This window comes from Trichoplusia ni, chromosome 7 (genome assembly GCF_003590095.1).
Source record: "Trichoplusia ni isolate ovarian cell line Hi5 chromosome 7, tn1, whole genome shotgun sequence".
NCBI classification, from domain to species: Eukaryota; Metazoa; Arthropoda; class Insecta; order Lepidoptera; family Noctuidae; genus Trichoplusia; species Trichoplusia ni.
The window spans coordinates 2,690,309-2,714,644 of NC_039484.1; the positions used below are offsets into that span (position 1 = coordinate 2,690,309).

Below are 24,336 nucleotides of genomic sequence, written 5' to 3' on the forward strand. Positions count from 1 at the left end.
GGTACTTGCGTCAAAGGTATTAGGCATTTTGGCATTGGCATTTTGCAAATGTATGGCGGGAATTACCTGTCAGGCGTAGATTTCTGTTTTTTTTTTGAGAGATAGGATCCCCGTATTAAGTTGTAGATACGCCCGCAAGAAGGCTCTACTGCTACACCAAACTAAAAAGAAGGAAAAACTGCTACACTGCTACACCAAATTTAAAAAGCAGTAACTTTTTAAGTCGCGGGAAATTTAAAAAGGGGTCACGTGGCCAGATTTTCCGTTGCTAACGAGCATTGAGCGGCTGCATGAGGCCGTACCTTAAGGGAATCCAAAAACATTGATAAATTATAATAATAACAGAACTACCACACAACTTTATTATTGTAACGAATCAATATATTTAGCAACTATTCTATATAGAATTTAATATTTCTTTTGCACGGTTATTTTTCCACAAGTCGAAATTCTTGATTCTAGTCGATTTGCCAAATCGGTGATTAACAAATATTTGTAAAATAGTATTTTGGTTGCATAAAAATTGTATTTAAATAAAAAATTAAGTATAGGGTCGATTCTTAAATATTTTTCTAAAATTGTATTTAGAAATCGATCAAGTTGTAAAAAAGGTACCTGTATGTTGACATTAGTAACGCAGCTGACAAGGCGTATGACAAAGGCTGTCAGAATCATAGACTAAAGAAGTAGAGCGTCAAATGTGAAAAGGGTTGCTTATAAGGTCTGGATAAAAATACAGTTCTCAATTAAATTAAACACCAGAATAAATTAATTCAATTATAGAAATATTTATTTCTTAAAAAGTTTTTTTAGGCGTGTGTTTCTATTTATTGATTTCATTGTAAATTTTATAAAAAGTATTTTTCAAAGCAACGCTAATATTATTGACATTTAAAAGAACTTCATTTTGATGGCTTCGAAACCATAGACAATCTTAGCTGTCCGAGAGTCTCCGAAAAGATCGGTGGATCGCCTGTAGATTTCGGTGTGGATTGCGATGTCGGATATTGGCAGCGGTGACGAAGGGATTTCTAGTCAGAGTACGTATTTATTTACAGCGGTGTAAAGTCTGGAAAGTCTCCCATTTCGCGCCGCGTCTATTAACCGTCACTGACGACGGCCCCGACCGTCCTAACGTTCAAAAGTAAATATCTCATTGTTCCCGTTTCAAAATGGCGAATTCGGGTCTGTTATATCTCGGACGCTGAGGCCTCGGAGGGATCCTCGCGCGGGACGGTCCCTAGGCAAGCGGGTGGCGGCGCGACGGCCCGCCCGGGACCGGCTCCGGCCGACAGCCGGCGGAGGTTGACGACCTATCGATTTTTTTGTCTGCGACCTCTCGTCATCGGGCGGGCCGGTGTCGGCGGCCGAGGCGGCCGAGACGCTCTGGGCTCGGCGGAGGCGGGCTGCTGTCTGCTCGCCGCACGTCACCGCGCCGCACCGCGCTGCTCCGCGCCGCGCCGCGCTTTGTGCTTCACGCCCGTCGTCAGCTGAGCGCCGCGGCACCATGGCAGGTCAGTGGCCGCGCCTCGCCTGCCTCTAGAGTCTCCACACTTACCCACTGACCTCGCTAATCCTATTAGAATCGTGATAAGTCGCCATTTGTAGATGCGGCAGTAGCTATCCTTCTTGTTGGTGAAGTTCTTTGTTCTCGTGGGCGCCGTTAGCGCTGTGTTGACGAGTGCTGCCGCTGCTAGACACTTGTGTGCTGTTGTGCAATAGTGAAAGTGAGCTGTGCCTGCCTGCAAATAAACTATGACAAGAACAAAGGGTTTGCTATGACATCCACTGATTGTGAACAAAGACATGAGTGATTTGTATCAAAAGTAGTGTCCAGTTTGTGTTTACAATGTTGAAGATATCATCCTCGGAACATGAAGAACTCCCAGGGTTGTGAAATGTTTTGCTCAGAGTGAAGTATCAAGTCTGAATGTAAGTGTAGCAGCAACATCTTTATCACTCAAGGAATATCATGATCAGGAATGAAACCTCATCATACAAGGGGCATAACCATAAACCCTGTCCTATCCATTGTTGTCATAAGTATCTGACTACATAAATTAGATATTGGTAATGGGCCACGGAGAAACCTCTTTATATTGAGATACAGACATATTCCAAATCCTTTGTTTAAGATGTGTACAACATATTTTTGCTGTGTTCTAAGTATCTCAGTGTATGCAGACACTACCTACAGGGTTTTTGCATGTCCGACACAGTATTCAACATCAGTCATCAGTATTTTACATATTAAATGTGTTACTCGCATTAAGATATAATATGTAAAACCAAATTACAAGATTGACAGTTGTAATGCAAGATTCTGATAAGATAAATGTCATAAATACTGGACAGACTTATCTAACCATGTTTGTTGTTGTATCTCTACTCCATCGAGTAGATACAAGACTCCTAGACTCATCATCATTAGTCCAGGATATTTCATCATGTAACCGTCCTTATTACACTTCTTGATATCATAATCATAATATGATATAGAAGTAATAATTTGATTGTGATAGGTGTTGCATTATAATAATTGCTTGTGGAATTTTTGATTCACAGTGAAAATCAGTTAGCATTGCCTGCATGCAAAGGAAACTTAACGGATTCATACATGAACGAGTTCATGCAGTGTGTTATTGCATGAATAAACTTAATGCAACCTTCAGTACATTTCAGTTTTATTGAAATATGTAAAGCAAACTTCTGTAGCTATAATCCTGATGTTTACATATTACATGCACTGGTGGGGTTATTCACACCTTGAGTTTTATAGTTTTTCACAATTAACAATTTTTTATTCGCTATAAAAAACTTGGGTAACATTGTATTAATAAGCAAAAAGTAGTGGAAAGTCTAAATTGGAGAATATCTAAGAATCACTTATCAATCTTTGTTTGGCTTACCTATGTCCTAACTTGTATTAGTTAATGCCTATGGATGTACTTCCTGTGTCACATCATCCGTAAGTGTAGAAGTTATGTGATCTATCACAAGCTATACATACTAAAAAAGTAGGGTGTGTTGGAGAGCCATTTAAATTGACTTTAAGTTTACATTGGCAATTGGCATGCTTTCAATTTTGTTTTGACATGCAAAGATTAACAGGCTGGATTGACTGATTGATGCAAGTGGATCCATTGGAGAATGCTTTACAACAAGTACATTACACTTTCCATCCGTCCGTAGCATCATGATCGTAATGAAGCATTACATTCACTTTAAAAGTATGTGTTATAACAAGACCTATTATAGGCTCTGTTCCGTATGTTGCCTAGTATTATGTGATATCCCAAGTATCAACATTCATGTATAGCTTTTATCCCATGGAATATCTCTAATTTTTGCATTATGTCCCAAAAATCTGATCAGTAATTTCATTAGTTATTGTTATTGTTCACACTCTGCACCAGGGTCATCATATTCCACTTTTCTCATAGAGCTGCTACATGCTTTCCTTGTTCATTTGACTATTAAAATTGCCTTTTTAGGTTTTGGTATTGAATTATTTATTTTTTGGCCATAAGCCTCATACTAGGCTACGCTTAGGTTGGAAGCCAGCCTCAATCAGTTGAATTGAGTGCAATATTTTATAAAAGCAGCTGCTGCTATCCCTAAATTATGCTACATGCCACTAAGGAATAGTTTGATTTTCACCAAGTTTTAATTAATGTATGATTGTGTAAATAGTTACTGTATAAATACATATAAATTCGATGTATACATTCACTAAACAAATATAATTCGATGTGTCCACTTCCTTTAGCAATTAAAAAATTAATTGAATGACCCTAAATCCATATATTTAAAGTGTATTTTGTTACTGCGACAAGTTTTTATATTTAGTCAAAATAACAACTTAAATATGCGGTATTGCTAGTATGTTCTTTCGTCGTCCGTTACGCTAAATATTTGGTGGTAGTTTGTTCACGAGAAATGTTTGTACGTGAAGGTACTTGTTAAACTGCTTCTAGTTAATGTTTTAGAAGTCATTACATTTAATAACAGCCAAAAAAGTTAGAGCTATTCAAAAACAGTTACTTTTGTTATATTATTTGGCAATTGTGTTGTATTCAGACAGCTGCGTTATAGCTTGTGCGCGGTGTAGTTCACCAGTCGCTTTGTAGCCCCCTAAAATTTCATTGAAACTTGTCGGCCACATGAAGTCGTACTGAAAGACGTGATGTCCTTCAAAGCACTATTTGATGGGCGCCTCGAAGGGGTTATTATATTCAATTCAGCTGCGGATTTCGGCCGCGACTCGCGTCGCTAAGGTGAAATCTATTAGGCCAAGCTATTTTTTTTATGTAATAACTAACTGATCGAGGTGGTCACCAAGTTATTCGCTTTGAATTTAGAACCGTTGCTCACGACTTGCTCATTTAATATGGTTTTGCTATGATGCAGAAAAGTATCTATTAAGTACAGGGTGACTGATCCATCAGGCTGGCTATCCACATCGCCTAAGCTCTGCTGCAACGATTTTAAAGTATTAATCACGTCGAAGAAGAAGGCCCTGGCTACATTCACCTGCACATGCACATGCAGATGAATGTAGCCAGGGCCAGGGTCTCGGCACTCGTTCGCTAAATTCGCGTCAGCGCTAGTTGCGTCAGCCGCCTCACAATCAACTTGATCATTTTAACAAGAAAGGTCTTTGTCTCATACATACGCAACTTTTTCCTAATCTACTAATATATCGATGTGTTGCAATTCGTTTGCAAAATAATAAACGTTGTGAAACAACCACGAAATTCATTAATTAAGCAAATTACCGTACAACAATTAGATGAATTTTAACCTAACATTTCATAGTTGAGGTTTCCAACATGACTGTCGTTTCGTTTCTTCATTCATTACCGACAGACAACCGTGTTGCGGCTCACTATTTTTTTTAAATAAAAAACACAGGTTTCACTTTTTTGTCCGTCTGGCTTATGTCTGCAACAATATCGTCTGCTGCCAATGACCCGCCTTGAACTACTTACATAACGACTCTAAGTGTCTCTTGGCACACACTCTTGTACCCTATTGGTTGAGCTTAACTTGCGATAGTCACCCTAGATCGGGCCCCGCAGTGCCGCTCGAATTGTTTAACAGAATTTGAAAATGTTCGTATCTTTGCATTTGGGATTTTACGAGCTAACAATTATTCGTCTGATGATTTAATAGTTTTACATAGTTTGCGCGCTGTTGTTCGGTCGCGTCGTATGACGTAGCTGTACAATTCGGTGCTATTATTCAGGTCATGCGTAAAGTAGATTGGCAAAAAATTTAATAAGAAATGAGGTTTGGGAGTGAATGGTGTGAACATGGCGCGGAGCACACGTGTGGTGGTTATTAATATGCGGCACCTGAGCGAGACGCTGCGATATTAATGCGCATCATATATTAGCAACAAAGGATAAGATTTAAAAGATAAAACTATGTTAGCATTAGCGCTATCGCGCTGGTTCACTCTCAGTTTTATGACGATGGCCTAGATTTCAGTTTCTCGATTCTTTTGAACATATCTAAGTTTAGCTTCATATCACGCTAGGATGTAGGACAAGTATGTAAAGATAAAATCACTTCTTATAAAGCTTATTAGCAATCCCTTCCTCATGGTGACCGAAGAAGAGTTAGTTAACTATCGCGATGGCTGTGATTGGGTTCAAGAACTAGTTAGTCGTCACGATATACAATGTATAGAATTGTATTGAAATGGAAAGGCTTCTTCCAGCGCCGCTTAAGGTCTGCGCTGTTGCCGCAGTCGGAGCTCGGGACTGCGTATATCACCATTAGTACGTCGGCACAACGACGAAACTGTCATTACTGTTGATGAATGCGATATCAGGATGATACTTATACATTTATAACTTGCAAAGTTTCGTCGTAAGGCAGCCGGAGAGGTTGTAAACGGTTTAATCCACTGTAAGTACCAGAGGATGGTCGTTACTGCTGTTGTCAGCTCGTCTGCACGCGATACTCTGACATAACGTAAAGAATTAACTGAATGGATTTTATATGAAGCTTTTATGTCTTTTTGAAACATTTGCGTCCGTTACTAAAATGCATTTGGAAATTATGATTATTTGGTTTTATTAGCACTGACGTATACACAACGGAACGACCCTTGTCACCAATGTTTGGTAACGCCTTTTATAGCCGAGTTTTGTAGAAGAGACGTAAAGGGCTTACAGTGTGATTGAATTACAGTTCTTATTGATCCTTATTGAATGCGATTGAATCGTTCGTCTCATGGTTATGAGGGCGTGAAACACTTTATTGAAAAATCGAAAACCTTATCACATGTTAATTAGGTATCATCCAGTATACTAACATACTTCCATTACTCAAAAACCTTCTTTACTGTTAGAAAACTAATTTTTGATTGCATGATTTTTGCCTTAATATGCAGAAAATTGTCCGTCTACACAATTGCTTGGAGTTTATTCTTCAAATTACTGTTCCCATACAGTGTTCATATCGCACTTTGCCACAAAGACCAACAATATCTCTGTGGTCTGTTAGACACCAGGCCATTCGTCAAAGAACCAAATCCTCATTGATTTCGATCAGAAGGCCTCCAAGGCTTCACTAATTCTAAAGCATTAGTTGTGCATATAGCACGTGTGGAGCGCGTCACTTGTTAATCAGTGCACATTTAGCACTTGCCGCTGAAGCGTGGCGAGCGCGGCCTGGTGGTGTCGCACCGGTGTCGGTGTACGTAACACTAGCCGCCGACCTCTGACCACTCGGCTGTGACTGGCCAATACCACAGACACATTATACAGTTCCTTGACTTTCCACAACCATTGGTGACGCTAATTCATAATTTACATACAATTTTGAGTTCATGACAGCTTTATAACATAGGTGCACATGTTATAAACTGTTTGTTGTTGTCAAACCATGGTCAATAATGTACTTAGCCAATTGCTAATAAGCTTTATATTCATCTCCATAAATCGAATCGACATTATTCCATTATACATGAATACCCATCCGTATTTGCAAATATTTATAATATAAGCATGGTGAGTCCGGTCTAGTCTAGGTCGCTTCCCGGACGTTCTGCAGATGTCCGTCTGATCATTTGTCAATCTTCAAGTGGGAGAAACACCTCGTTACTTCAGCTGTCAGGCCGGACAGTGTGACGTGGATATAATGATAGCCAGGAGAACAAAACATTTTGGGAATAATCTAATATCTTCACATTTTGGCTGTTAGGATTTCATCATTTACGGGCAAATTTAAAACCTTATGAAAACTTTCAATGTATGTAAGAAGATTTCAATGTTCCGCGCTTTGGGAATCTAAAAGGTCGGATTACAAATTCACAGTTTCAGCGGATTATTTCATCGTTGCTACTGTTAAAAAAGTTTTAACGTGCATGTCTACCCAGATTTAACTTCCGTGCAGCCAGTCGTTAACACGTGACTTCTATTAGAAAATTAATCGAAAGCCTTTGTCTGTGTGCAAAGACCTCTTTGTTAATTTCCCGTCGCAGGTCTACGTTCTAGGATCAATCGATTGGATCCCTTTGTGAAGGGACCCTTGTCTTTATCCTCTTACTGAGCATATTTTATTTGAAACTCATGGATACTTTCAAACGATTTCAATTAATAATTATAATGATTCAAATTCCATTGACTCGTGTTTTTATAAGTTTTCTCTTAAATCAATCACGTTTGTTCATCAATAACTTTTTATACGTTTGTATGTTTGTATTCTAGCCATTAAACTCCAAATATGTTAATTAAACGTTTGCTGCGACTGCTCTGCGGGACAATACACAATACATCTTTTTCTGAATCTCGCGTGCTGTTCAGTATTCCGTTTTCTTAAATTTACTGTCAGTTGACGACTCTTGATCAATGCATAAATGCCAACTGACGCTTATATGATATACGCTTATCTGTCACGCATTTATTGGCCAAAGGAGTGTGCATGTGGTATTGTGCTGTATACGACGCGCACAATACGGGAGCCAGGTAACTAGGCGGCTCGATCACACATTGGGGTTCACATTACTATTCAAAGTTGCCGAAGCGCTCCGAAGGATGTTACGGACAGCACCTGCAATTATTATATCGACTAATGGAGCGCAGTTCGTAATTAAATGCAGCGTATGTTGCGTGCTACTGCGGGCCAACTGCAACAGCGGTAATTGCCTCACGAATTTATTAGTTGAACATGCTTCGTCCTAGTTTCCCGACCTCTCCTGATACAGTTCCTTGCTAACTAACCAAAATTGAAAGCTGTAGAAACTGTTGGATTTTGATTGCGGTTGTTTTATTGCAGAGTTTTTTCAAAAGAACTAATGACGAATAATGTCCCAAGTCCCTTGTTCCCAGTTGATATCAATCGAACAAAATTAGAGAGTTTTCTGTTTGCAGTTGGGATTATTGTTTGATAAAAATATCAGTAATATCTACTTAATGAGTGCAAGACATTGCATCATTGGTCTGGTAGCTGCTTATCATTTTCACACTAAAATATTTTCCTTAATGTTGATCCATGTCTGACATGACATGGAGGTAATAGATTTATACCCATTACCTCCTAATGTCAGACTGATGTTATCATCAGTCCAGCTTCTAATCCTTTGTCAGATGACACCTTTCAAACCTGTTCCGAGAGTAAGTGAATAGAGATTTGTACAGCGGACGCGCTCGGTACTACAGTACACACTGCATGGCTACTGTGGCAGAAATTGGGTCAGGAGGACACCAAATTAAAAACCTATAGTTCTACACCTACGTTCGAAGCTAAAGCTCAATGTTTCAAAAACAATTAAGCTAGTTCTAAATAACACAGAATGGAGTACAATGTTCGACATAGTCCCTATTGAAATGGTTAAATTTTTCGCGGTAACCCAAGATGCGACACGTTGATATAAAAAAATATGATGATAGAAGTTAACTACCACTCCCCAGGTATGTCTGCCCAGTTCGGTTCACAATCAGAGCTTGTAGTCAAGCTTGACATCTATTACTTACAAGGTCGTCAGTTCTCGCTGAGGTCATAAGAAACTGAACAGAATAAAGTTTCTACGAATATCTATCACAACAATAGATTTATTAAAGAAATGTGTGGGTAGTGACTTCTTATAAGCATCTATTAGGTTTTCTTTTATTCTGAAGCCCTTTGAGGTCACTGGTTTTATTTAAATACATAGCTTGGCGATTTCGATATTCACGTGTCTGAAGAATGGTATCACATATTCCCTACTTCTAATTAAATTATGGATATTCGACTTCGATATTCGTTGTTGGGATAAGTGATGGTTTGCTGATCTTCTTATGTACTCAACATTTATTCCCTTTTTAGTTCACTGGCGTATACGCTACTCGTGTATCATGAATAACTACTACAAGAAGTTATTCATCATCTCTTTTCACACACCATTTAACTTCACGCCTAACCATTACTTCGTAATATCTATTGTCTATATATTGAAAAATTGACAAATAAAGTTGTGGGAAATATAATCTGTGTTTAATTTATTCTGCCCGATTGTAATGAAACGATGGTCGTCATGGGAGGTCATGGAGGCGTCTGCCAAGGTGACGCACATTTGGCAATTTGATTACGTCAAAATGGCAAAGCGGCCATGGGAAGCAGAGCGACCAATCAAAAGAGCTAGCGCGCAGAGCCTGCGTCTGACCTTACCAGCAGACGCAGACGGTTGAAGCGCTCTTACTGACTCGTTCTGGCTGAGTAGTTGCGTGTCTCGACTGTACGCAGTGCGCGTAGACGTTGACACTGCGTATGCGTCAACACCGTGCGACTGTAGTCCTCGCAACATGATGCGCTGAACTGAGTGCACCCTCATTGATGTGATTGCTGGTGAGGTCACCTCCGTCGGCGGTGGCGTGTTGCCTGAAGTAGCTGTCTGTAATGCTTGCATGACTTCCAAACTAGATTCCTGTTTTGATGTTGAATATCGTCAGAGAGTTTGATGTGTTTATTAATACGTGTCCATTTGTCAATGTGTTACAGAATATCATGGGCAAAGTATGGACGCCGGCGGGAACAATTTTGACTCCGGTGAGTAAAATTTATTACATTTATCAAATAAGAAGGTATAATCGAAGAACTATACTTAATAAACAGATCGGCTTGCAAACCTTGGCACTCATTTACACAATCCGAAAAATAAAACTCGCTACTTTAATAACTTGTACCTTAGCATTATAAATCAGTCGTACTTATTTTTTAGCAGAAATTAGGCGCTATATATATAAATATGAAAATATTCTCAAGAGAGACAAGTTTAAAAATAACGTTAGGAATAACCCTGGTGAGAATTATAGGGCATCTTTTATGTGGGAGCAATGTAGACGGCGCGGGGTGGGGTGCGAGACTTTAGGGCGAAGGGGAAGGGTAGCGGCGGCACCAACTCAACCGTGAGGAAAAGGGACGTTTCCGCGGGAAATTGCCTAATGATATTTTTTATCAAATTAGGTTCGAAAGTACTAAATATGTTTCAAGGGAACACACTTCATCTAAATACCTCTGATAGGTTCTTGAAACGGTTAAGTATCTGCTTTGATTCCGAGAAATTAACATTTTCAGTTGGTAACAAAATTCCCCTTGGTACGTTTCCGTATGGGCCCGTGATTTATCTAGGGTATTCTCTATCTAGGGTGAGCTAGATTTCAAAATGAAATCTTAACGTCCTTATGACTTCACCAATTTGAAATGGTTTCAATCCTGTGGTGACCCGTTTAAACTAACACACTCTTGTGTGTTGTCCCTGTGTGACCAAGTCTGTCTGACCTGAAAAATGTATCAGTGAACCCATTAATCACCCTGTTACTATGCAACGAGAGCGGGCGTTTTTAGAAAGCTGGCCGCAGTGAAGGGCCTCTCGCCTGCGCTCGCTCATTATTCACACTGTTGGTTAATCTTCCATTATTATGGACACTTCGGAACCTCTGTACTTCATACCTATCAATTTGTACAAGTTATGACAATTTACTTTTGCATCACTCTCAAGATGTTTTTAGAACATTTGTTCCATATTTCATTCCAAATAATTGTACAAGTTCCGTGATTACATGTGATTGATATAAACATGATGTTGTTAATGTGACTATTTATAGTCATGTTGAAGATTTGTCCAACTAGATACTTTATGAGAAATACCTACGATTAATAAAAACAATCATGAATCTGAATTGATACATTGCTTGCACTGGTTGTTGCTCAAAATATTGTTACAGAGCCGAACTTCAGTGATAAATCGGTTAATAAATTTCCAATTAATGAACGGCTACCGATTGTTGTCCCGGTCATATTTGTGGTTATTAATCATATAATCTGTACAAAACCTGTGAGCCCAGTGCAATGTTCAAGCTGTGCATAATCAGTAAAATTATTGCTGCGGCAGGTCATACAGTTGCTGTTGAAGACGAATACTTAACAATGCTCCTGAGATCTGAGTGACAAAATACAAGAATTTCAAAAGCTTTCATCATTCGAGGACTTACGAATCCACATGTCCTAGAATGTGTTCAACAGAATGTTGAACAAAGCAATTACATCGTAAAGTCGGTATATAATTGTTAACGAGCGAAATCGTCGCGGAGGTCATTGTGAGCTTTAGGACACGCCCTTCAGTGATCCTACATCCGTCTGTCTAGGCAGACGCGGTAGCTGCGGCACTTGGGCGATTGGCTCAGGCTTAGCCGAAATGAGGGGCGTTGTCGAAACGAGGTGCAGTGGTCCGTGCTGTTGCGTGCATTACAATCGATACACGATCGCGCCGATTTCTAACACTTTGTTGCGTTAAGCACTGTTTGCGGTTACGTCGCATACATTATGTTTTTAACAGACAGACAACTAGTTTCACATTATATGGGCGATGAGCTATGTCAGAATGGTCGAGTACTCAATAACTGTGACAGAAGATAATCGTGTCGAAAATGAAGGAAAAAGACGACTGAAATTCTAGGTGTTAATGATTTTCTTCACGTTATTATTAAATTATAATCTGTTTCATTATAAATGAAAATGTAATTAAAATCCCGAGAGTAGCGGTACATTAAACTCATGAAAGGAACATAAAATCAATAGATGCGACCAAAGTAAAAGCTTGCGTTGAAGTTTCACACGGTAATATCCGCTTTGTAACAAAGACACAAACAAGGCGTCCTAGTTATCTTTAAAACTAGTCATTTATTAAACCCGTGTCGGTAGCGGGCGAGCGTCGACCTGACGAGCTCTGACGTCACCGAACTTGGTGAGCCGCGTCACGACCTGTGATCTTGTGACAAGGGCAGATGTGGGATGTCGCCGCGCTGACGTCCTGAGTCCTGCCTTCACACGTAGCTGTTAGTCCCCCAGCGGATACACGGCCGTTATCACGTTGACCTCATTTTTATGTGTAAAGTTAAACCGAAACCTAAGGTAGTCGGGGAAGTCGGAGTACTTTACATCTTCGACCATGATTGGTTCAGGTGTCCTTGTGTCTCGTGGTTAGGCTCTCGTGTCTATCATATCTTCTGCCTTCCATTTGATTAGAACTACACATCAAGAACGATTAGTGATGTCTTATCGTGGTGTAACTGTTGTGTGCAGGTCAGCAGCCACAGGAGCAGGAGTTGGCGACGAAAATGCTGCAGATCCAATCGAAGAGGTTCTACCTGGACGTGAAGCAGAACAGGCGCGGTCGGTTCATTAAAGTGGCCGAGGTTAGTGTACGTTACTTCTTCATTCACTTGATGCATGGAGAATGGAATAGAATTGTAGTGACATTAGATGAAGTTGTTGTAAGTCTATACTATTTAATAGAACGAAGCTGACACAGGAACATGGAGACAGACATACAAGTAAGAGTGTTTGCTATGAGCTCTTGAAGCAGGCCTTATATTGTTCTGAATGCGTGACTCTGCTGAAAAAGCGTGTGCCATCTTCTCCTAATATCCTGCTTTAACAGCTGATAGCACAAGAAGTAAATGTTGTAGTTTTCGATACAAATGTAACGAAATTGTATACATACACTACCGTGACCAGGATTACATAAAGGGCGGAAGGTAAGCATTATAAATGTATGTCACCAATAAAATAATACGCGAATAACTTAATATTAATAAAAAAATAAAATTTATGTTGCTTGAAATATTATGAGCCTATTATACCTCGTTTAAATATATTTTATTTATTTACAAATAAAATATATTTAAACGAGGTAACAAATTTACCTTCTAGCGAAGGATTTGCAAAAATTTGTTGCGAATACAATTACAGTTATTGTTCACGTTAACTAAACAAACAAATATAATGTTGAGGACCCCTAATCTTTATTCCAAGCGCTCTGCAGAACACGAACAATGCCAAACTCAAGGATTTCCAGAATCCATTTCACATGCATACTCGAAATACTAGTTTGTCGTGCTAATATTTGCTAAGGCTGGGATTTTTGACTTTTGTGTGAGAAAAAAATCATTTTTTAAACATAGTTTAATAAAAGTTCACTTACGTTAGGAACGCAGAATTCAGTAAAATCCGGCATTTAGTATCTAAGAGTTTAAGCACTGATAGTAAAATGTAAGTACCAATACGATATACCGTTACGGAAGCGCTCGGCATCGCCAAACGATTCTGTAAGCCGGTCGGTAACCACGGAAATCAGTTTTTATCATTCGAATACATAAAACATCCGTAACATCGCTATTTACTTCCTAAACACGTTTATTTATGTTTATAAAACTCGTGGGAACTGCTGTTGAGGTATATTATAGATTTTTCTAAATCATGATGGTGTGAGAAAGTAAGGAGAGTTGCCTCTGACCTTTCCGCCCACGTTGTGTGCTACAGGTATGCTCATATTGAGCTAGTGACAGGAAAATATCGCACAAATACCATTCCTAAACATCCTTAATTGAGGAGAAAGTATAAAGAATCATTCGTCAGCGTACACAGCGTAATAGTCATGTTGGACTGTTTTTAGACCCAAGTCTGTTTGCACGGAATAGTCGTAAATTGAGTTTGAAATCTTTTTATAACTTTTCTAATATCTTCTGTGTACATGGTTGAATGTTTTACTAACTACTCAGTAAAAAAATTGTGGGTAGTTTTAAGTTATTTTTAGTTGCACTCCAGGGACGATTGTGGAATCAAGATGGCGCCCCATTGCAATACTGTCAGCACCGCAGCACATAGCGTGGTCGAAAGTAACACATTTCAGAGAGTAAGGCCTGTTTGCGGCTGATTAAGTTTACGCGTGTTATGTAAGCGTGGCCTATGTAAACGATAATAGTTTACATAATAGATAGTAGCGCACAGCTGACGATAACGCTGCTGATGTGCTGATAACGTTATTACTCATACTTAATAACTGACAGCTAGAGACTACCGCTGCGGAATTGTCTAATGAGGGCACCGCGATGCTGAGAATTTTCCGATATTCCTGTCAAATATTTGCATGAACACAACATTTTGACATGAAAATTTAAGATATAAAAAATTGGACTTTGCACTTTCCTACTGAACGGATGAAAATTTTATTCAACCACTGAAAATTTTGCTTTGAGTCTTCAAAAATTTTGCAATAGAATACAAGTTGAAATCCGTTGGGCAGTCCAAAGAAAGCAACGCATGTAAACGCCCATAATATTTTGCAAACTACTGTTTCGAAGCTAGATTAAACTTAGTTGGCTTATTTTATGAAATAGTCAATATCCGAAGCTTTGAAACAAAGGCTTTTTTTAACTTTCTCATTTTTTTATCGCAAACTATTCCGTTAGCCGGATCTGAAGGTGTGGCTGGCCGCATCCGGCCGCGGACCGGTGTAGCCCCTGTGTGCTCTAAAGCGTTCTGTGGTCACTCGGTCTTTATAAAAGTTCGGTTAAAATTACCAACATAAAGGTGTCTCCTTGACAAACAGCTAGGGCAAAGATTTATTTTGTACACTACGCGAAATATTTAATATTTACACATTGGAGAACTAACAGCAGAAGAGCTTTTGTATTAAGCCGCTGAAACGTGTTAGGCGATAAAGTTGGTCGCGACGCGTTCCCAGCCATTCATCCGTCTGACTCTAAACCGGTACCGCGTTCTCTATACTTCAGCGAAACATTCTTTTATGAGCGCGAAATTAAATTACTACGCTCGCGCAGAATGCACTTGTCAAAAAAGAATATCTCGTATTTTGCGCGGCAAACGAGACGGATTCACTATTCCTTTGTAAATGTTAGACAAGTCAAAGGTAATGTTCTTTTGGTGTGCTGTGAATATTCGGAGCCAATATTGTCGCATGTCTTCTGTAGAAGGCACCGGTGCAGCCTTGGCCACGCCTTACGCGTTTGTTTCCCCGGCGCAAAGCTCTTTGTCTGCAAACCTATTTTCAATATACAGTAAAAATACTAGGAAACCAAGTATAGCTTGTAAAAATAAGTAAACACAGAATATTGATGGAAATAAAACAAGATGTAATAATAACGGAGCAGACAGAAACAACGGACCGCCGAGGGCCGTGAAACATTTTCCTTTTGTGTCTCCCACATTCTTGCATATACGATACACGTGCGGCCCACCTCTGCGGCTCCGACAAGCTCGTGTCCGTATTCATGTGAAGTGTTGTGAAGCTAGATGCGAGTTGTTCACATGTATGCAATTCGTCCTTCAACCAAGAAGCGAATGCGAGCGTTTTATTTAATATTGATTTGAGCCCGGGCCGCTAGCGCCGCGCGCCGCGCCGCCCGCCGCAGCCTGACTCGTTTGGCGCTATACTGATGTGCAGCCGCGGCTAACGTTTGTGCAATGCCGCAAATGTTCATATTCATGTTTTAGTCTTTAAAGGGTTTTTAATTAATAAATATAAACAAAACAGTTTTCAGACAATAGTAATATTGGATGTCAGTACTTACTTCCTAGACGTATATTCGCCTCATTTCAATTACTTTTAGTATTAAATTTTAATAGTAGTCTATTTTAATTTGAAAAGTTAGTAAGTGCAGGCGATTTCATGTTTCAGAGTTTGACTCGCTCAACTTCCCATAGGCTTCAATATTTATTATTTTCTATTACATAAGGATAACTAACTTTTGGATAGCTTTAATAAATATAAACTACTATAATTTTATTGGTGACAATCATTTGGTAGATTTACATGTTGGATGTATAGTTTTTTTTTATAATCTGTTTACTTACATATTGAAACTTATTCATATATTTTATTATGTATCGAAAAAAGTCATTTGAATTCTTGAATAATGCAAATGTTAATTGAATTTGTATAAGTTAAATTGATTCGATAGTCGCAGAAATCGAGCAAATTCTTAAGGCGTGACAAATTGCTGATTTGTTCCTATTTTGACCTATTTAATTTGTTTTTTCATACAGGAACTATTATGAGGGGGATTCAGTTTTTTTTCAAGTGTTGATACTTCAATGCTATCCTCGTCTCAGACGTTCACTGCGACACGCCCTTTTAAGATAGCTGCCCTACTCACCTCATAACACTAATCGAGAGTTAGTGGCAGAACCCCAGAAGTTATTTCTAAAGAAAACTATTTCAATAATATTTAGTAAGTTTTATATTGTTCATACGATGTTGATACGGTGTCTGCGATACAGATCGGCGCGGACGGGCGGCGCAGTCAGATCTTCCTGGCGATGTCGACGGCGGCGGAGTTCCGCGACCACCTCTCCAGCTTCAGCGACTTCTACTCGTCGCTGGGCCCGCCCAACCCCGACAACGTGCCCGACGACGGGAAACTCAAATCAGAAATGATGCTCAAGGTGAGGACTAACTGACTAGTAGCTCTAATGAACTTGGGTAGAAATGGCCTAAATAGTGAGATTTTACGCAAAGCGCTATACAAAGCTAGACATGAGTTTTTATAATTACCGATTTTGAAGTGTACGCAAATTATTTTCATTACATTTATATTTTGATTTCTAATGACCCGCTTCTAAGGAAACATATTTCAATTAACATTTATAAGTATGTAAAATTAAATAAAGCGTTCAAATGACTTTAAACACAAACACAAACAGTGGTGTAAAGTATGTTATTCACTCTAAGGCAAAAGTAAAAAACGAACTGAATGTCCTTACTCTAAGGTTCAGGACAAACACTGTGAGCAGTAAAAACGTTGTTTAGTGCGGACAATACGTAAGAAGCTTGGCCGCTGTGCCAACGGGGTCATTATCCACTTGGCATAAAGAGTCCAGGGCCACAGGCGCACTCAGGACACACACCACTCCTATGTGGAACAGTAAATACTAAATATGCTTCATTATAACGCACATCGTAAATACGACGCCCGCTTGAGTTCCTTATTATTAACTTAATTAATTAATTTAACACATACGAAATCAATTTACCAATTAACATTTTGTGTCGAATTGTAATTTACACAAAAACTGCATATTAAAACATTTCGGAGCAGTTTTTCTGCTTGGCGATAGCGGTGCGTGTTAAGTTAGCAGGTGACCATACATTTAGGTCGCTCGCATTTCCCTGTCATTATGAAGCTGGTCTATTTATAGAGCGGCTAGGTCGTGAGGTAACATGATAGAGTGGTCTGCTTTATGCTTGGGTGCGCTCGTGTATAATGTTGCACATCCATGTTGCTAAGACGAAGTCACACCTACGACAACAATGAAATAACGCGACGTTTGTAGAATAATCCATGATTGTCCCTTCTTAATATGACAATAGGCTTTTTCGACCTAATTTACCTAATTTTTGGACAACATTTTCCAATCGAATCTGTTAAGTTTCATATAGTATTTGTATGTTGTGTATTTTTTTCTTTCGGACCCTTCATCTTCACTAGACAAAACCATCTATCATCTTCATTACAGTTAAAGCGAAATAGAAATGTGAAAGGGATCTATAATACTAAGAAAGTTTTTACACAGCTGTAGGTCACCGTAAACCTTCACAAACTCCCTTGAACGGTTTCTTAGCCAAAGTGTTGCATCGCATAAAGGGTATCGCTGGCAGGCGTGTTGGTCGGCGCCGATACGATAGAGCTCGCATGACGACCACCTGATTGTGATCGGACAGCTCCCGCGGAACTGGCGGACTGAAGGTCTTGCCTCACTCCACACTTATCAAACGTGTTAGCTAACTTATCAAGTACAAAAAAAGTATCGAAAATAGGCCGCGGAGATATGTAAATATAAATATTTGCACGGAGCATTACTTACAGTGCTTTATGTGTAATTTAGTTGAACATTGGTTCTTAGCTTGAGGCATGTTTAACATTATTTAAACAGATCTACATACATATGCGAACTTGTTATGTATTACCAGGCTAGGCAGATTAATTTCGCAACGTATTTTGGAGAATAGTATCGAAATACTTTTCTGGAACTCCACCTAACCTCTTCGATTCAAATTGATTGATTTATAAATCTAATACTTAAAATCAGAGCTTGAGAGCAAAGAGTTTTGTAAATAAAAACAAAAATTAACAAGTTTCTATCTCTTCTCTCTTCTCTGTTACCCGCTATTTATGATACTTTTCGTTCTTCGCCTCCACTTATAGTTTGTCAATTGTCCCGTTTGATGTAAAACCTATCATAAAGCTATGGCTTATCAGACATGATGTATATTAACCGCATACGTGCAAAATATCGTACGTATATAACTAACTATCTATTTCCCCAACGTTTTGGTCGTCTTGCAAATCGAGGATGACCTGAAACTAAGGATTTAGGAATAGGAATAGTTTCAAATTTATATAGATATCCTGGGACAACTCACACACGGTTATCTGATCCCAAGCTAAGCAGAGCTTGTGTTATGGTAACCAGACAACTGATAAACTTACTTATATATTTCTAAATACATACATATTATAGATAAATTACACCCAGTCACCAGAACAAATGATCATGCTCATCACACAACATTTGTCCTGGGCGGGAATCGAACCCACGACCTCCGCTATAGCAGTCAGAGTGAGTAAGGGTCCTAAATCGGACGGACCAACAGGCCCGTCCGATTTAGGACCCGTTATGTCTGAATGATCGTATGATGTATACAAACTGAAAGTCTTATCTTAAAACTATAATATATGTATGTATGGTGGTTTAGGACAACCGGCGCTACTACCTGGACCTGAAGGAGAACTCGCGCGGGCGCTTCCTGCGCGTGTCGCAGACCATCACGCGCGGCGGGCCCCGCAGCCAGGTGGCGCTGCCGGCGCAGGGCATGATCGAGTTCCGCGACGCGCTCACCGACCTGCTCGACGACTTCGGCACCGACGACGGAGGGTACGTACACACGCTGTACCCGGCTAGGACAAGAGTTTTACTGATCTAGATATGCTTGGTCTGAGTATGGATGGCTCTTTGCAAGTTTGCAAAATGTCCCGCCACGCAAGGATAAAAAGCAGAAAGGAATTGTTCTTTCTGCTGAAATGAATGTTGTACCACGCGTTAAATTCGATTCATAAATGAAATAGATATAATAATAAATAAAGAAGCACAAATATGACTCAAACCTGTTCCACTACAACAAGACCCAATTTCGAATCCTGTCTAAGATTTTAGATTTAACTAAATTAAGAATTTAATTTTATCATCCGCTTTGAATACGTTTCGCGCAATAAATTAACAGAATGCGAACTGCCCAACTTTTTTATTTTATTTATATTTATGAAGTACAACAAAAAAATGTTTACCACTTTGAAAGCCAGTATAGTTATGGTTCTTTGCGTTTCTACTAGACATCGGGTAAATCATAAAATGGAGGGAAGTGGGTCTTCCCTTTAGTTCGATCGTCAAGCAACGGTTAAACGAAGACCCTGCTACAAAGATATCTAGATGCGAAACAGTTTAACTTCAAAGGAATATATAAGATAAGCTTTTGTAACTGAAATAATAATTAACTTAATTCATAATGTATTTTAATTATATTCCCATCGTTTGGTACAAAAACAAGTTACCTTAAAATTAAAGAAAGAAAACAAATCAATGTATAACTAACTCATAATAATAGAAACTATTTATACCGAAGGTTGCGCTGGTAGTGTGCCGGCCGTGTTGAAAGACCTCTGCATAATTCAATTAGTCCTGAGAACCGACAAATGTATGTATCGATGCGTCGGCCGCTCGATAGTGTAACGCGGCCGCCGTCGCCGCTAAACGGATGCACTTATTAAGTATTTATACTACACCACCCATCATATGAAGCCTTTCTTTGTTACGGCTAAAAATATTGCCTGATCGATATTGTAAACCTCGTCCACATCGATCCGTACGTGGATTGGACATCGTCGTAGATTAAGTAATCATTGTGTTAAAGGGCTTGCATTTAAAAGTTAAAAAAGTTTTAATAGGACTTCGAGGTATAGTGGGAGGCACTTTTTTGATATTATTATAATAATGAAAAGAGTATTGAACGATTTTGGAATACTGTATCGTAAATTATGCATTAAATTGTTTGGGGTTTTTCTCTACAAATATCTTTCTAACTTAATTAAAATTAAGGGTTCGAAGAAATGTCTAATTTTATTAATTTAACTATACCCCCAGGAGAAGGGAAACATTCAGACACCAAGGCGTGGAGACAAAAACGGTTGTCTGTCTCCACACCTTGGCGTCCGTATGTCGGCTACTGGTAATGCACAAGAGGTATTTGTGTAAACTATAAAAACGGTTATAGGCGTGAGGATCGTTCGCGGGCAGGTGTTATCGCATCAACGTTTTGATTAATATTGCGTAAAGCAAGGCGACCCACTTTCACTACATTATCGCCATGCTACTGATTATACCAATCATTGTGGAGCCAAACCCCGCGATATCGATTTTTATCATTATTTATTCGATGCGACCCGTTGTGTGCTAGGTATGTGATCCTCGACGAGAATTACAAATATAAAAAGGGGATATACATATGCGAGCTAACAAATATGTTTGGGTTAGATCTCTTTTGAATCTATATGGTTACTTGCCAAAAACTTTATTTAATTTGAATATGAAGTTCCTGGCTGTGAATCGGGCTACCCCGTTTCGTTCCGGTTCCGGAGCGGTGCAGGACACCTATCCTACTTAAACAAGCTATTTTTTTTTGTTAGCTGTCCCCGCCCTGTATGTAACTGTAAACTGAGCGTGTTGCTAACTCGGCCTTTTCTCTTTGATTCTTGCCTCTGCCGCCGTTAGGGACCTGCTGGTTAATCTCGACTTTTGGTACGATTCGGAATGGTATGATACTCAGTATTTGGAGAATGGAGCCGCAATATGTGTCGTTATATCAACTTACCACTTGTTTGATAGTTTGTCCTTGATTGACGCTTGAAGTACTGACTAGTGACGGCGTGTGGGTGTCGCGATAGATCCTCACTAGTGCATGTGATGTTGTCGGTGTGTGCGTGATGGCCGAGTCTGGCTCTACTGATGTGCGGGGTCTTCTCTTGCAGGTTCAAAGGCGAGCTGCCGGAGGGGCGGCACTTGCGCGTTGACAACAAGAACTTTTACTTCGACATCGGGCAAAACAACCGCGGCATCTACATGAAAGTCAGCGAGGTAAGACCTCAACACTCCCCCCGTAGCACACAAGCATGATGCACTGACCCTTGTTATACAGGCTGAGTGTTCCCCGCCGTAGCTTCTGTGTTGCCCGCGCGTGTAGCTGGAAAACAGACTGTGTATGCTCATATCTGTATGACGTACATGATACTGGAATCTGCGACTTTGATTATGTGTAGACGATATGGTTATGAAATATTAAAACATAATATTAAATATTAATCATTAAACACCATTATTAAATAACTATAAAAAAATAAACATTTGTACGCCCGTTAAAATGACGTTGTTTTGTTCAGTAAAATTATCCATTAAACAGAGAAACCGTCTTCCACACCATTGTTAAATCTTTATCTTACAATACCATGAGCTATAAACTTTATTAGGATTGCAGAGATAACTCATAAAAAGCATCTTTACTGGAGCTTTCTGAAACATTACAGTTCCAGTAATCTTCAGCTCATCACGATCTACCGACACACGTCGTCAATAACTTCAGTCAATGGGGATGTCGACAATATGTTTTTCATACGGATACGTATTTTAGATTTTGCTTAGTCTAAACGACACAATTCTCCAAAACTTTAGGCAAAAATACATGTCTAATATTTCTTAATTATCTAACGGAAATAAATGATTTTAATACACAGTCGCCATCCCTATTGTTTTAGTATTCACAGAATGGTAATATTGCTAATTCAATTAATCATATTTGAACCAAATATAATATTTAACCCATTACAAACACTATTGATTAAAAAAAATTTGCTCACTAGGCCAATTGTATTGTGTCCGCATTCAAGAATCGCATCATGATAAAAGTCATACGAGGATGCTATGTTGTCTTTGTCATTCTGTTGGAGGATAACAGAGACAGCATGACATTCCAGTGCCTTTTTTAATAATGCCGTTCTTGTACACGATACCAAGTCACATACATTTGACCTCGTCAGCTGTACATTTGGACAGCATGCAGTCAAAGCGCCATCTCCCAGGATTATTACTTAACAAAAACATTTCTCTTGTAGATGGCGCTAGGCACGCAGGTGAGCTGAACCCTTCACTTTTTATATCCATATAAATCTAAGTCAGCAAACGTGTAATGAATTAGGTAATAAAACAATTAGGCATGTGTTTAAAGTATTGGTTTTTGTTACGATTGTGTGTTTCCAGGTGAAAAGTAACTTCCGCACGGCGATCACGGTGCCGGAGAAGTGCTGGACGCGGTTCCGCGACATCCTCGCCGACTACTGCGACAAGATGTGTCGCGCGCACCAGCCCGCCGACACGCACCAGGTATGACGTCACACAGACACACACACACATACACATACACGCACATTGAAAAGAGTACACTAGTACTGACGGATATTTAAATCGAGACATTACTTATTTTCAAGTTAAATACGTTATTTCTGAGTTCACTTAGAATTGATTCTCTTTTTGTATTCTTTGTTATTTTAAGGTTTCCGTAACCGCATTCCGTCCGTAACCAGGCTGTTTCTCATGACCCCTGATAGCAAGCCAGTAAAAATACAGTTGATGTATTTGAGACGTGATTGTGTTTACATTATTATAGCAAAGGTTATATGAATATAACCTCTATAATATAAACAATTTTATTTAGGGTATTGTACGGCACCCTCAATGTCACTTAACTGGTTTTATTATGTACAGTTCTAGAAAGCTAACTAGATCTAGACAGGCCCCTTCATATGGAAAACAGTTCATACAGAATTGTAGGCGTGGCTCAATTTAAATATCCAAAAGTATTAAAATATGTTAGAATCGCTGTTCGAGTGTGTAAATTTGTTTGTTGACCAACTGTCTCTTTAAATTAAGTTCTTGGTCGAACAGCGTTTCTAATTATTAACACTCTCCAATTCTTACTGATATTTAGTTAATATTAGTACATAGAAAACTAAACAATAGTTTTGTAGATCTTTCTTTCCGGCCTACGCCAAGAAAAGCAGTCACTTAAAATAGAATTTTGAAGGAAATTGTCGTCCAAAACTTCGTTTAGTTTTTTATTGTATTAAAAGTATGTCCTTTTATGTGTTTAGTCAACCTCTCAAATAAAGAAAGTTAACCCTAAAAGATTTAGACTATACTGATGTAGCCCAGTATTGAGCCCTTGATGCGATCTCCAGATGGCATACTCTCTTTTTTTAAAGTTCCTACATCAGTAAATATAGCCCCCGTCATTGGTATTGCTATGCCCCCCCCCCCTGTACGAGTGCGGGAGTGTAGTGTGTGCGTGCGCAGGGCGGCGCGGGGCCGGCGGGCGCGGCGGGCGCGGCGCCGCACACTCCCAACATAGTACGTAACACGCGTCTACACATACCATGGCTTGGCTTCACGCGACACACCCATAGCCTTCATCCATTTGACCATTCCCAATATTCTACTTAAGCTTTCAGTTTATTTACAATTTCGCAATCATTTGAAGTCCTTTCTATTTTCTAACACAATAACAAATGAATAAAAAACAGCTTCTAATCTTTGCCGTCTTAAAAGTATGGAGTTTTAATTCATAAAGCATCAACTCCTGCTACAGCGTGTGATATAAGCGCTACATTATTAAAGTTTTAGGCCTGGCACTAACACAGCTCATTGCTAGCGGCCACACTAGCACTCTCGCGCGAGTCCGCCACTGACGTGTGTGTACTGTGCAGGACACATTCGCGGGCAGCGCGGCGAACCGGATTTGATGCGAGCGCGGCAGCGGACGGCCGTGAGCGCGCCGGCCCGGCCCGGCCCGGCTGGGCCCCGGCCCCGGCCCCGGCCCGACCAGGCCCGCCAGCGGCGAGGCCCGGGCCCGCCGCCCGCCCGGCGCCCCCCACGAAAACTGAT

The 24,336-nt window shown here is 39.7% G+C and overlaps 1 protein-coding gene across 8 annotated transcripts; it reads left to right on the plus strand.

Annotated features, from left to right (window-relative positions):
- Nucleotides 1–903: 903 nt before the first annotated feature.
- On the plus strand, nucleotides 904–24,245 carry LOC113496196 (transcriptional activator protein Pur-alpha). 8 transcript variants are annotated; one of them, XM_026875348.1, is made up of 9 exons: nucleotides 904–1,040; nucleotides 9,991–10,038; nucleotides 12,574–12,692; nucleotides 16,573–16,737; nucleotides 19,049–19,227; nucleotides 21,375–21,480; nucleotides 22,512–22,529; nucleotides 22,657–22,779; nucleotides 23,749–24,131. In XM_026875348.1, exons 1-9 carry the CDS (start codon nucleotides 998–1,000, stop codon nucleotides 23,893–23,895), a joined length of 948 nt encoding a protein of 315 aa, XP_026731149.1. In that variant the 5' UTR covers nucleotides 904–997; the 3' UTR covers nucleotides 23,896–24,131. The 8 variants fall into 8 exon arrangements, with proteins under 8 accessions (XP_026731149.1, XP_026731150.1, XP_026731151.1 ...); XM_026875349.1 differs by having other exon boundaries at nucleotides 906–1,040; nucleotides 12,574–12,686; nucleotides 23,749–24,129; XM_026875355.1 differs by lacking the exon at nucleotides 23,749–24,131 and adding an exon at nucleotides 24,159–24,245 and having other exon boundaries at nucleotides 907–1,040.
- The last annotated feature ends 91 nt before the right edge of the window (nucleotides 24,246–24,336 follow it).

What these genes read in the sequence shown, in the direction of transcription:
- LOC113496196 (XM_026875348.1), top strand. Translation starts at nt 998, where the DNA reads ATGTCGGATATTGGCAGCGGTGACGAAGGGATTTCTAGTCAGA. An exon ending in CGAAGGGATTTCTAGTCAGA is followed by an intron (nt 1,041 to 9,990) that starts GTACGTATTTAT and finishes AATGTGTTACAG; the next exon opens with AATATCATGGGCAAAGTATG. An exon ending in TTCGGCACCGACGACGGAGG is followed by an intron (nt 19,228 to 21,374) that starts GTACGTACACAC and finishes CTTCTCTTGCAG; the next exon opens with GTTCAAAGGCGAGCTGCCGG.